This window comes from Pogonomyrmex barbatus, unplaced genomic scaffold (assembly GCF_055798465.1).
Source record: "Pogonomyrmex barbatus isolate J1 unplaced genomic scaffold, ASM5579846v1 scaffold1, whole genome shotgun sequence".
Taxonomy (NCBI): Eukaryota; Metazoa; Arthropoda; class Insecta; order Hymenoptera; family Formicidae; genus Pogonomyrmex; species Pogonomyrmex barbatus.
Window position 1 is genome coordinate 15744246 of NW_028297098.1, and position 14208 is coordinate 15758453.

Consider the following 14208-nt stretch of genomic DNA (forward strand, 5'->3'; position numbering starts at 1 on the left):
AAGTTAATTTACATTAGGATAGGAAAGGATCAAAATTACTCCGGAATCGAAAACCGCGCGTTTAGTAGTGAACGTGGCGCCAAAAAGAAAACCTCTCCCTCCCTCCCCCCTCCCTCCGCTCGTTACTTTTCCTTAAACAACATTTTCCCCTAGCGTCGAGGTAATGGTGGCGCTGGCGTGTCCTGCGCTCGGCGCGACGTCGCGTCGGCTGCTTCGGAAAGTTTCGGCCAATCGGGCAGCTCCGTTTGGCGCACGATCGGTGCAGTTGATAAATGGAGGATCCGTGTTTGTCAAGGTAGTTTTGTTTACGCGGAAATTTTCACTCGATAACAACTCCCCGCGCGTCTCGTTTGTGCTGAAGAGGTAGATGAAGGTACGTAACGATCGTTGTGCCTGCGGTACCACGTTCTCGGCGGCCGGCGCCGGGTCCCCGGCTTGGAAATCGGGCGAACGCGTCGGACCATCGTCGCGAGCGTACGAGCTCTCTCGAGCAGGACGAGTGGTTGACGCTGAAAAATCTCGCCACCACCTGGCGAGATTCGCGCCCACGCGCGGTCCGATCCTCCTTGGGCGATTTGACGTCGCGTTTTGCATCGAGCTCAGCGTGATTCCGGCGCGTCCGACCGGTGCGGACTATCGAAAATCACGTTTCGCTGTCATAGGTTATGGGCTTGTACCTGGTGTACCATTAATGTAGAACAGGTGAAATCCGTCAACTACGGAAGGTTTACATCAACGTCACGTTTCGTTGATGTTAATTTTGCAAGCTTGAGAGACACTCTCGTGCTTGACGCACAGTAGAGTGTCGGTATATGCTGCTATATTTTCTACTCTCTTTTATATAAGATTAAAGCATAGACTTGATAATTGTTCTAAACAACTGTCTTGTACTATGAGTGTTAATTTTGTTGTATGTTTCTCAGATGTGTATGTCATTTCTTTTTGTTTAGGTTTTTTTGAAAATTATATAGTCTGATACGAGGTATTTGATAGAATTAAGAAATTGGATCAGTCTGTTAAAATTTAACAGCTGATACCTATAACTGCATAAAGTAACTTCTTTTATCTTTCTATAGTGAAAAATTATATCTGAGAAATATGCCAATGCATGATATTTAAATTAAAAATGCTTGTAAGTACATGTATTCTTATTTTAATATCTTGTTTTTGTTTTTTTTTTCTAGAATATAACATGTCCCGCAATCATAAGGACAAGTATGAAAACTCCAACCCACGTCGTATGTATACACTCATGTGCTCTGAAGATTATCAATCGGGGAAGAAATCTCATTGGTCGGAGTTGGAGATAACAGGCAGTATAAGGAATTTAAGTCCCAATTTGTGGCAAATGACCCATTTGACAGCTTTGTATTTGAACGACAATAGTCTGCAAAGGGTGCCGCCTGAAATCGGCCGTCTTGCTACCTTGCGCATTCTAGATCTCAGTAGCAACAAGCTGCGCAGTCTGCCTGCTGAACTGGGGGACCTTATCTATCTCAGGTATAATAGAACAAATTAAAATAGATGGAAAGAAATTATTCGTGTAAGAAATGTTTTCCTAGATAGATCTTCCTTTTCATGAGAAATTGTATCGTATTGTTACAGGGAGTTGTTATTGAACCAAAACTTCCTTCGCGTGTTACCATACGAACTAGGGAAGTTATTCCAATTACAAGTGCTTGGACTTCAAGGAAATCCGCTCAGCAAGGAGGTGATGGCGTTGTATGGAAATGGAGAGCCTGCGGGGACAAACAAGCTGCTGACGTACATGTTGGACAACTTACAAGGTAAGTGGAGAGATTTTATTTGTAGGAATTATTGGATTATATTGGAATGTAAACCTTTTTCAAAATTTATACGCATATTCTCTGGCAATTTGCTAAGATTTGGATAGATATATGATGTATGTATCTGTTTCGCAGTAATGATTATAAATGTTTAGAGAAAGCTATTATTTAAATAATTAAAAATTAAGAATTTGAAAATAAAACTTCAAAAAATCAAACATATTTTGTTCATTGTTCACAAGTTTGAATGAGATGACTAAACTAATTTTTTAAATAGATCGGTATGAATTGGTGTATAATTATATAACGTCCGAGAAATCAATACCGAATGATGTTTTCTGTTTATATTTTTATTTGCTCTAACTTGTATAATCGTTGATATAAAAAGCGACTGTTTTATCTATGTCACATTGAATATGTTCTGTCACAATTTGATGTCGTTTGTGACAGATGGCGCAACGTGTTCCATTTGACCATCTAAGAAGTTAAAAAAATATTAATGCTAGAGCTTCTGACTCTCTCATGTAATTTACATGTTTCACATATATAATTTTGCATTCGCATATTAATCGCTCTTGTATTAAAATATAATTATAATTAAAACATTACATTAAAATTCAGGAAATGAAAAAATTTTGTTTTACAAAAATCACAAGCTTTAACAATATTAAAAAAATATATAAAATAATATTTCTAAGTGTCTTTATTAGAACTTAAAATTAATTTAATTAATTATAAAGTGTTTATATTTATAATTTTTTTAAAATAAAATATTGATGTCTGTAGGATTAACTTTTTCGAGAAAATAATTCGAAAAAGTCGATAATATTTTTTGTAAATTTTATTGGCAAGCGCTCTTTCGAGCTTCTGAACTTCATAAACATTTTTTTCGGAATTAAGTCGACTTTTTTCAAGAGAAAATCTAATTATCGCCGGATTAACGAGCGGAATACTCTCTTTCTCTTTCACGGTCGAATGGTACCGGGTGTACCTAGGGGTGGATGAGTGGACTTCGGTTTACACTCCGTGGAAAACGAACGTTCGTGGAGAACTAGTCGCGGTTAGAAAGAGAAAGAAAAAGAGGGCTCTTGTCGGAGGGCGTGCTCCTATCCATTGTGTTGCGCGCATTTTTGCCGGTTATCCGATCGCCTGAAAGGTCTCGGCTGTACCATTCCGTTTATCCATTGTTCTCCGGGACTTTTACTATCCGATATACCGCAACACCACCGTACGTCGTTGCCAGTCATTTCCCCTTCGCGGCTTCGTTTCTCCTCCGCAGTATTGCGTCGGGATGTTCCCGCTCGTCATCCTGTTCGTCCGCACCCTCCCGCGAGTCTTCTCAGCTTGTCTCCTCTGTTTCTTTTCTTCTCTCTCTCTCTCTCTCGTTTCACACGGAGTCACCCTCTGAAATCACGTGGAAAGTATGTCTGTATTGTCACTGAATGTGCCTTTGTACACTTGTTCTCGTTGAGGTATTTTCATTCACATACGTGAGATGAAAGAACGCGTTCGGGAAGCGGAATAAATAAATTGGGAAGCTTTTCAGGAAAATTATTTTTTTGCATAATTTTCAGATCTGTGAAAAAATTTTTTCTTGATTTTCATAAAATAAATAATATTTAAAATTTATTTCTTGAACGTCTATTGCGATATATCGCGAGTGCAGAGTTATGGTAGATTTGAAAAGATAATCGTAACAACGATGAACGTTCGAGAGACAATCTTTTAATTTATCATTCATAAAGTTTAATATAAAGTAATTTTCATAGATCTCTTATGAACGAACCTATGCGCACGTTATAATGTCCTATAATGTCCTAATGTCCTAAATTTTTATAGCACGCGTATAGCCCATAATTCGTGGCGGCTTAGGAACGAACTCGAGCTAAGAACGTTTAATATTAATGGTCTGGCATTTAGTGGCCGGGTCGAAGGGGTTAAAGCACGCTCGTAAAAATAGTGGTTTCTTCCCCTAACGGTTAACGGGGTATCTTTCGTATAAGGTTACATGCAAATTTGTTTGCCTTTGAACGTACGCGCGTACACGGCGGGGTTCGCGTATTGTTGCGAGTGGCTTTCCGCGAGATCGGCTGAATACGAGTGTGCGAAAGTGCACATGATGATTTATATAGACGTATTTGGCAGAGCCCTCGGCGGTGTGGGAGCCCAGGGTCCCGGAAACAAATTTATGCGCATCGGGGATCTCTCGGCGGCATCGTTGTCACGACTTCCCAGAAATAACGTGACTACGATTGCGCCATAATTGGCCTAAGTGTGCCCATTGTGTTCGTGTCACTTGCGTGTCGCCTACAGGTGTCTCCTCCATTTTGTTGTGTCTTGCGATTTACGTTCGTTGGATTGCGAAACATCGGAGACCAGTTGCTCGCACCGAAGCCCCTACATCTTCGTGAATCGTCTTCGTCCATTTTCCTTATACTTTATATTTCGCAATGGTTTATTGCCAAGCAGTCGAGAATCTTTGGCTTTATATGAATTGATTTTAATTAATATTCTCAAAAATTTTTGAGAATATTAATAAGATGAGATTTAAACATAATAATCGTAAAAGAAGTTGTTTGAAATTTTTTACTTATCAACTGGAGTTCAATGGCTTTCTTAAATTTTTATTAATAGGATTTGTCTATCTCTTCTCTGTCAATTTTTTTTACTCTTCCACATGAAACTTTGTGTTAGTTTGATTAGATTTGATTAGCGTTTAGCGATATTTAGATGGTGTTTGAAAACTTTTGTGTAACGTAAATAATATTGCTTTCTTGGACTGGAAGGAAATCGGGTCTCGCGCCAACGGGCTCAGTGAAAGGGGTCTTCGGGCCTCCGAAAAAGAAAATTGTTGTCCGATTCACTTGGCCGCCCGCAGTCCACCGAGTCATCTCACCCGTGTAATTACACGGGGGCCCACTCCGGGATAATTGAGGACGAAACCGAGGGGAGAAAGTGAACCGCCGTCACTTCGCGTATGCGGCATGATTCATTCGTTATTCGGCGTGCATGGTGTGTACACACGCGAGGAGACAGGCCCGAACAGGTCCCCGTAACTAGGGCATGACGAAGATGGCACCTGTTGCGATTGCACAAATTGACAGGAGCGTCAGTCTTGTTAATAATAATAATCTTACAATAAAATTTCGATTTAGATTTGATTATTAAAATAATGTACAATGATAATTGTGTATTTTACTATGAATTTGAAAATTGCTTCCTTAGGTTATTAATAGCATGTCATAAACACTCAAAAATGTATAAACGTGATAGAAGAGAAGGGAGAGAGGGGAGGGAGAGATTAATTCTTTATAAAATATTTTTCCAAGAATTATCAAAGTCTGATTGCAATATTATTTCTGTGTTGTAATTGATTTTATTTTTGGATAACTGTGTGCTTTCGAAAGTTTAGTTTAAATTTATTTTCATCATTCAGTTTTTCGCCATAGGCGGAGAATGATGCTGACAGCAAATATGAGCAAATACGAATTGTGATTGCACGCTCTAACAATTCGTGTCACTCGAGTGTCCTCCTCATTAACGTGCATTTGCCCACTTTTTTCGTGGACGAAAATGTGGTTTCAAGTATCGTGTTTCTTTAAAAAAAAAAAATGAATTTTCTTCGGAAAGAAAAGACTCGATTCTGACGTCATAATAAATAAAGGCAAGTCTTCATAACATTGATAAACGAGAGCTTTCATAAAATTTAGAAAACGATGAGAAGCTCAGGTTTAAAAAAAAGGGATGTCTTTTGACACAACTTATTAAGGACTGCAAAAGTTGCTGCAGGCGATGTACCTTGCGTTATAATTATTTTCGTATGTCCACATAAAGAAACGTATTTGTTTCTTTAGTTTGTATCTTTATAGTTAAGTTTTAATCTTAATATGAAAAATTATAAAGGGAGACGCGACACCCCGCGAATCAACTTTTCTTTAAAGAAAAATTAATTTAGGAGAACGTGACACTTCTGTTAAAACAAGGAGAGATTAGACTTGAATTTCAGAATGTTCTATTATACGTTATTTATTTTAATTGTTACGTTATTTTAATACAAGTGATAGTGAGCGTTCTATAAAGCGGTATGTTCCCTAAAGCAAGTACGCCATTGTTTCCATTATGAAAAGGAAAGCGCTTGACGTGAAAGTAATTGAAAGTAGCGTTTGCCAGTATACATTGTTTTAGGTCATCGATTAATATTTCAAAGTCACGCGTACTCCTCCGGATATGAGTCACGTGCAAACTCGAGGAACTCTAATTTTCACACGTCAAAAGTCAATATAATATATAATTTTAAACGACATTATATATTGTTAAAAACGACAAAGTTGTTGCCGAACATATATACAGATTTAAACAATCTGATCATTTTTTGTTATATCCCGTCGGGATTAGAGATTATCTTTCATCTTATTTTATTGTAAATAATTATAATTATTTATTATTACATTAATAATTGTGATATATGAGTAAAACTACTGTCGATTATACATGAGTTTAAAATTGTTATTTTAATTATAACATAATTAAAATTACTATTAATAATAATGCATAATGTACGTGTCAAATAATTTTATTAGATTTAAATTAATATTTAATTTAGATTTTAAGATGATTAATTTATATAAATTCTATATAAATCCCTCTTCAGTTTGTCAACTCTTAAATTTGCAGATTAATAACTGTCGTTACATTCCGTTTGTTCTTTGACCGTTCTTTGTCTAGTCGAATAACACAGTTATTTCAGTCTCGAATTTAGCTGTACACTTCGTAATAAATGACGATTGTCGTTTTTTTTTTTTTGTAAAATCACGTGAGTCGTGGCTCTACATAAATACCTCACGACTCGCATCGATTACGTTCGATTTTTATGGACGGCATCGCGCGATGCTATTTTCGGCTCAGTCGGCACTTATAGCCGGCGGTCTCCGCGTACTCGTCGAACGGTTCGGACGTGGGAAAGCATGGAGTGTTTCCGACGAGGAAACTCGTTTTTCCCTCCGGTATACTCCCTCGTGAAAGTTCCGCTCTTTTTATCCCGGCCCTATGCCCGGGACTTCGAACGAAAATTACTTCGTTCGTTAAGTTGAAAGGTTTGCTCGTAGCAAAAATTGTATCCGCCGCTCTCCACTGCACGTACTAATTATGTAGGAGGTTGGATTACATTTCCAGATACTCGATTCGTTATCGAGGACAGATAATGAAAATTTGATAGCATCGCGAAGAAACTTATTTATTATGCATATTGATTTAATGCCAATAAGCTTTCTCTCTCTCTCTCTCTCTCTCTCTCTCTTCCTCTCGTTTCCATTATTAATTTATTTTCTGAGAAATTTGCTATTGTAGTTCGTCGGTGTACTATAATTTTTATTTAAAAGAAACTTGTTGACATATTATAGTCATAAGATTGTTACGTTTTTTTTTTAAATTTATTTTATCACAATATAGATTCTTTAGATTCTATGGTCTTTATTATATTTTTATTACTTTACCAGACAAAATACATCATACAATAAGTATGTCATACATAATTGTTAAAGTGATTCAAGTCAAATCTATTATACCTCATGTCGGGAAAGAGAGATTTATTTTTACAGTTCAACAACTGCTTGTCTAGAAATCGTCTCCGTCAATAACCTGCTTATATCGAGGTTTATAATCTCGTAGAGTTGTTAGCCGAGTCATTCTTGAAACTGCAAGATGTATATAAAGATGCTTCTTTATGCTAACGCATCATTTTAAGAAGGATATTTTTAAATAGAGATTGTCTTTTGCATATGACAGGTTTTCAGAATTTAACAATTGAAATATTTAATGAAAAGAAAATAATCTAATTTTTTAAAAAAACATCTGTTAACCTTTCTGTAAAATTGTTATTTTTAATATAATCGGAAGATTTATGAGGAGATTTATTATCTCAATATTATTTAATTACTTTTTTTAAAAGATATATTTGTTAGGATAATTTACTTATTGATTTTATATTATTAATTTTCTCTCCAGACATGATTCTACGTATTACAATGGATAATTTAATCAACTAAAATTAGCGAGTAATAATAGATTAGATTCTAGAATAGATTCTGACCATTTGCTCGGAATCTCACGAACGAAGGAAAGTTTACTTTAGCCGAAATTATTCAGCACTGATTTCATATATATCGCGTTTCGTATTTTTGAAATAGCCTTGTCAGCTTCTCCATAAATGGCGATCCCGACGAGAGGGAAGTCGACCGCTCCTCTCCCCTCCTCTTCCCTCGGGCCGAATAACCCGAATTCGCGTTTGGCTATCGACGCGGTCCGAAGGGAAAGAGAAAGATTCCTCTTTTATTTTTTAATTCCCCGATTAACGAGCAAATCCGCACCGGCCCGACGCGACGGCACACGTCTCGTTTGCGGAGAGGTCTCTTTATGTCGGCAGTAACGTCGGGACGTGGCCTCCTCGATAGTGGGACATCAGTTTCGAGCCAGTCGTCGGGGACCCCCTTCCTGCCCTCCCCCCTCCCCCACCTCCCCCTGTCCCCCCAGTCGAGCCGGAGCGACTGGTTACATTCACGTTCTCGTTCTCTCGCGAGTTCCAAGTACACGGTTGGTTCACTTTCTACCGAGAGCACCTGACCCGCGTGCCACCCATTGGGCCCCGCCGTCGCCGCCGCCGCCGCCGCCGCCGCTGCCGCTGCCGTCGCCACCGCAAGCGAGTACTTTCCTCGCTCGGGCTATCATTAACTCGACCGAGCAAACCCGCCGTTAAATCGTTCCGCGAGCAGCGGATAACCACTGGCTCGTTTCCCCTCGCGAGTTATCGCCGCGCGCTCAAAGCCGCCGACGTCCGTAGTTAAGGGGCATTCGAGCTCTTTTTCCTTTAGCCCCTCCCCCTCTTTTCCCCCGTCGCTCGCGCCATTACGAACCGCCGGTTACTCCGGTGTTGTTTTCTAGTCACCGGTCTTAGCTCCGACCGATTCATAAACGAACCTCGTCGTACCTGTCATCGAACTCTTCCGTTCTTCGTCGAAAGTCGTCAATTTACGCGAGACGAGTGATTGTTTCTGAATAGGGAGGGAGGAGAGGGGAGAGATCAATGCGCTTTATGTTATCAAAAAAATAGCTGGGCGCGCATGTTACATGCGCAAAGATTGCCGATTGCCTTTCGATATATTACAGGAAGTCTTAAAGATAAATTCATCGGGGGATCTCGTTTCGAGTCGAGCCGAGTACTCCGTTACAGGCGTCTCAAAATTGCACGCGCACGCGCATCGAAATCGCATCGATGTATACCTCCCGTTGCTAAACGAATTTATCGAGGTGAACGAGACTCACACAGAGTGTGTGCATCCGATCTGCCAATCGAAATAGCTCTAGCAATAACGAAAGTAGGGCAGTCCGTCGTTTCGCCCGTTGCTCTGGCGCGGCGCACGGCAACGGAAGGGAAAAATACGAAAGGAACGAAAACGACGGCCCCGTCTCTCAAAGGTTGCCAAAGCTCTAAATGGATGTCGTGGCCCCCGTGCCAAAAAGGGGGAAAAATGATTAGGATATGAAAAGCGTACTTTATAGAGAGCGTCTGGCTTTTGCATCTCTTTGACGAAAAGCTGGTTGCCTGCTACGTTCGATCGTCGATTTTATCATCATCGGGAAATAAAATAAGTTCTAGGAAGAATTTTGTGGTCCTCTTTGACGTTTTTCTAAACTACTGTGATGATGTAAGTTTGTAACGATATTAACGATATTACGTGTGGATGTATTTTACGGTTTTTAGATGTAACGTACATGTTTTTTTTTTTTTTTTTTTTTTTTATTATTATTGTATATACGAGATGTTCAGATTGATATTGAATACAACATAAATATATGAAATTTTTATTTGGTTATTAAAAATACTGATCGCAGTATATCGAAATATACGACCATACAGTCTTATTGTTTTAATTTATTTTCGAGTTTATCAATAATTCAATTGACCTTCGATTTCCTATAATCCGCGGCAATTCATTCCGCGAGGAATATTTGTGTGATGACCTATTCCACGCTTTTTTTTGTTAATATGCATATACATTTCGATTTGTATTTTAATGAGGGGATTCGAGAGTCGATTTACGATTTTCGTCCAGATTAATGTGTCAGTAGGTTCTTCCTCGACGTATCTTGGAATTACGGACATACATTATTTTAAATGAAAAATGCCCTGGCGTTATTAGGCGAATTCCCCGTAACGATGTTATATAATGCAATCTATATATTATACTGTTATATAGACGCAATAATACTGGAAACCTGTACCTGAAACTATTGAATTATTCATAGCCGTCTTAAAAATATCTTGTATTCAGGCAATAGTATCTTGTTACGGAAAAGTATTATCTTGATATTTCCTTAGTATTATGCTAAGCTAGAAATTACATATCATAGCGTGTTTAAAAGAGGAAATAAGCAATATTGTGATAAGATATTAAAATAATAATATCTTTGTTTCTACTTAAAGATAGATTAATGACATCCTTCGTAAGGAGCTTCTTCTTCGTGAGCGCGACGCGCCAAGTCCGACCATCCACTTGAATTTCACGGATGGAAGAATAAATTCCTGAGAAATTCCTGACAAAAGCGCATTAGCTTAACTTCAGCGACGGCAACGCATACACACGCACACATCCAGCGCCGATCGTACATACGTTTATATATTATGTGCGGTTCTGCGTTTTCCTGCGAGCGTGTTGCGTGCGATGTCGAGGAACGCTCACCTCGGGATACCATTGTTCCGGCGGTTTGCGTACGAGTTATAACTTTATTCGACGACCCATAACCCCGAATCCATTCCGATCAACAATCAAATCCGCTCCTTCCTCTCTCTTCCTCCTCCTCCTCCCCTCTCCCCCCTCCCCCTCCTCTCTTTCTTTCTCGTTCTCTCTTTCTCCGCGCCCTCTTGTACCCCCGTTGAATCACGTTGGCATATGCCGCGCGTATACACGTGTGTGCGGGCATAACCGCACGCGATTTCCTGCCTTTCTACAGACAACGGCGGTCCCGGCAACAAGCGAGGCGAATCAAACGATAAGATATTCATTCGCGGACTCTCGTGAACGAGAGAAGAGTACGTGGGCAGAGCGCGTCTATTATAAACGAGATTCCCCTCATCTCTGCGAACCTACCGCGTCCCACTCCTTTCCGCATTTTTTATCCCGCGTTTTTATCCCATCGTCGGCATTAAGAAGTGGCCCGAAGAAGTGGAGCAGTGTGCATAATCCAAAAAAAATTTCTTAGGCGTGAGAAATTTTCGGGAAAATTTTATGGGGGAGTTTAGTAAGTAACGCTTGTTTGACGAAATGTTTAATCGTGCTTTTCTTCCGGCGAGGGTATAATAGGATAAGGTCCGCAACTGAGGAGAAGAGATGGGGGAGGGGGGGGGGGAGATGATACGAGAATCTACTTTGCAGTATTTTGCAGAAGTCAGTGAATGTATTTATTTAAATCGAAATCTTCTTTCCTGTTTCTTGAAGATGAATTAAATTCATTCTTGTTTTAATTCTCTCTCGACCCACTTTTATTTACCAGAATTCGGTAATTGGATATTGAATTGCGTTTGTCTCTTTTTCAAGTTTTATGTGAAATAATTTTAATCCATTTATAATTTTAATCCATTTTAATATTGGAAATATCGGAAATATATCAATAGATAATACTATTTCGTTACAAGAGATTATGTTTGATTGTAAAATTTTATACGTGGTTATGAATTATTGGATAAAGTTTTAGATACATGTTTTCAGTCTCATTTTTCTATCATTTTTAAATTTATTATGTTTTCAAATTTCTATTATTTTTAAATACATATAGGATGTGGAGAAATGCGGATGTACTTGATCACATTGTCGTGGTTTATACATATTTGTTTGAAGTTGAACGCGCTGAATACAGGAGAAACGAATTAATAATAAAATAATTATTACGTTAGGTAATGAAGCCGTTATATATTCTTGATTTATTTATTGTTAAACAAGTTATTATACTATTACATAAATAAATCAGGAATTAATTTAGTGTTGACTATTATTGTAGTGACTATTATTGATTAACTTTTGATAATGTTATTACGGTAATAATAGTTTGATAATAACTAGCATAATAATTTACGTTAATTATTTGCGTCGAGAAATTTACCAAAGTTCTATCAGTGACCGCAGTAACCGCCAGTAAGTATGCTGGTTGCCCTCTATATAAGAAGGATGAAAGGTTCGAATTTCGTTCTATTCCGAATTTCTCTCATTACCGTTTCTTCGGCACCTTCTCCCCCCCCCGCATCTCGCTCTACTCCTCCATCTCCCTAAATCCCTCCGATCTTCCACGACCTCGAGTTACCTCCCTCGCCGACCTTTTATTCCGAGGGGAAAGTTTAATGAGGGGGTTTTTCTCAATTGCATACCTCTCGGTCTCTCTAAATTCGAGACCTGCTTAAGTTTCATCTTAATGACGTTACTTTCGTAGAAATGCCGCGGAGTCGATCGAGGAGAGGAGCCGCTCGCGAGCTCGTAACCGTTAATAGTGCGGCGAGCGATGGAATACGATTGGAGAATCTTTATGAAGCATTCATTCGGCCCGATCGATTCAACTCGCCTCCATTCTTGCCGCAATAAAAGCAATCGCGCGCGATCGGACGGAAAATGGTTAGGACTCTGTCTATCTTTATCGTTATTCTTGTTGTTACACTTAGTATTGCATTTATTACCGCATTGCCCTTCATGAAAGAAAATCACAATTTCTATTTTCCAAAATTTGCATCGAAATTGAAGCAAGCAAAATTGTCACGCGCGTATGGATGTGGATAAGCTTTATCCGTATTATTGTTTTAAAATCTTTTGTTCTAAAATGATAAATATATTTGTGTTTACCAAATTTTTGTCTAACAATAACGTGCACATATAAAATAAATGTGTGTTTTCGATGTAATTTCGAAAGAATGAAATATTTTAATTTTATTTCTATATATACACGTTATTCTATATAATTGTTCATTGTATTATATTCGTAATAATATGACTGCTCTTGAATTACAAACGTAAAACGCTTCTACTGCATGTTTCTGTAATCCTATTGAATTTTCCCCTCTTTCACCCCATTATCGTTCTCTCACTTCTTCATTAAATATCGCATGACAGAATACACCAAGTGTCTTGCTAAACGTAGTTGAGAGATCTCATCGTCCTTAAGGCGGGATTATTAATTAATAAGTTTCGGGACGAGAAACTTCTCAGAGTTTCCACTCGCCGCTGTACCATAAATTTGCGGGGTATTCCAAGAATAACCGACTGTTCCGAGGAGAGATTGCGTCTACTTTCTATTCCGTAGCCGTCGCCATCTTCTGAATCCGAGCATTAGAAAGACCGGAAAGATCCGCAGAGAGCGCTATATAGTATAGAGAAACTAAGAGTCTGTCGCCATAATTTCAATCGTGTGCATTTCTCAACTTGGTTAAATTTTCATGGAACAACGCAGATTTACGCAGAATTGTTGAATAATCATTTTGTAGAATATATTATAGTACACGAATTTCTGTCACTACTTACATGTTCACGAAACTCGATAAAACACCACATTAAAATAAAAGTAGAAAAATTGAGTGTGTATGATTATGACGTAATAACCCACATTAAAATTGTCATTAGAAATGAAATAAATTTTAATTAATTTTAACTTCAAATTTTAATAATATGTGTATTTTTATCTATTTTGTGATCAGAATTTTGCTTAAATATTATATGTATATAAAAGAGATTTTTATGTTTTATATAAAAAATTTTTTTCTCACCGTGATATTTTATTACGGACAAGTAACGAAGAATAATGTAACAATATTTAAGCAATTAATAAGATATCGAGTAATCTTTTTTAAATCTTTTTCAAATACTTATACTGGATTAATTTAATTTTATATGATTAATTTTTGCAATAACTATTTGTAGTTGAGTATTACAAATAGGATATCTTTTTCGTTTTTGCGCGTTGTCGTGTAACGTGAAATTTCGTTATGATGAAAAGACACCGAAGTAGGGCTTCGGCTATTGTTTGTCATAATACGGGCTGATCTTGTTAGAAACGACGATCGATTGTTACGTGGTAGTTTTCGTGTCCGGCATCAGCGGCCCTCCCGGAAACACGCTGGATCCGGTAACTCCGTTACTAGCGCGTCGACAACGCGACTAGAATTACCGATTGCAATTTTCCGACAGTGCGGCTCTGGCGAGGCAAATAGAGACACGTCCTCGCGAGCATCGCAACATAAATCGAAATCCTTCGTATCGAATATTGCTGGCGTATTACACACACACGGTGGTCACAAACACTCGTGAGAAATTTCTACAGAATATTTTTCTTACTTAGTTCTCTTCTTAATTAAAATAATCAAACAGTAATGATTTTTTAATTTTCAAGA

The 14208-nt window shown here is 38.2% G+C and overlaps 1 protein-coding gene across 4 annotated transcripts in view; it reads left to right on the top strand.

The window, feature by feature from the left end:
- twin (CCR4-NOT transcription complex subunit 6-like twin) overlaps positions 1–14208 on the top strand; it is a 505964-nt gene that overhangs the window by 11515 nt on the left and 480241 nt on the right. Inside the window, exons 1-3 of one of the 4 annotated variants that reach the window (XM_089072783.1) lie at positions 196–295; positions 1185–1500; positions 1606–1787. In XM_089072783.1, coding sequence (XP_088928909.1) covers positions 1193–1500; positions 1606–1787 — 490 coding nt within the window. In that variant the 5' untranslated portion in view covers positions 196–295; positions 1185–1192. Of the gene's footprint in view, positions 1–195; positions 374–468; positions 703–1184; positions 1501–1605; positions 1788–14208 lie in introns of those variants that run through there. The other 3 variants (XM_089072773.1, XM_089072779.1, XM_089072768.1) reach the window with 3 other exon arrangements.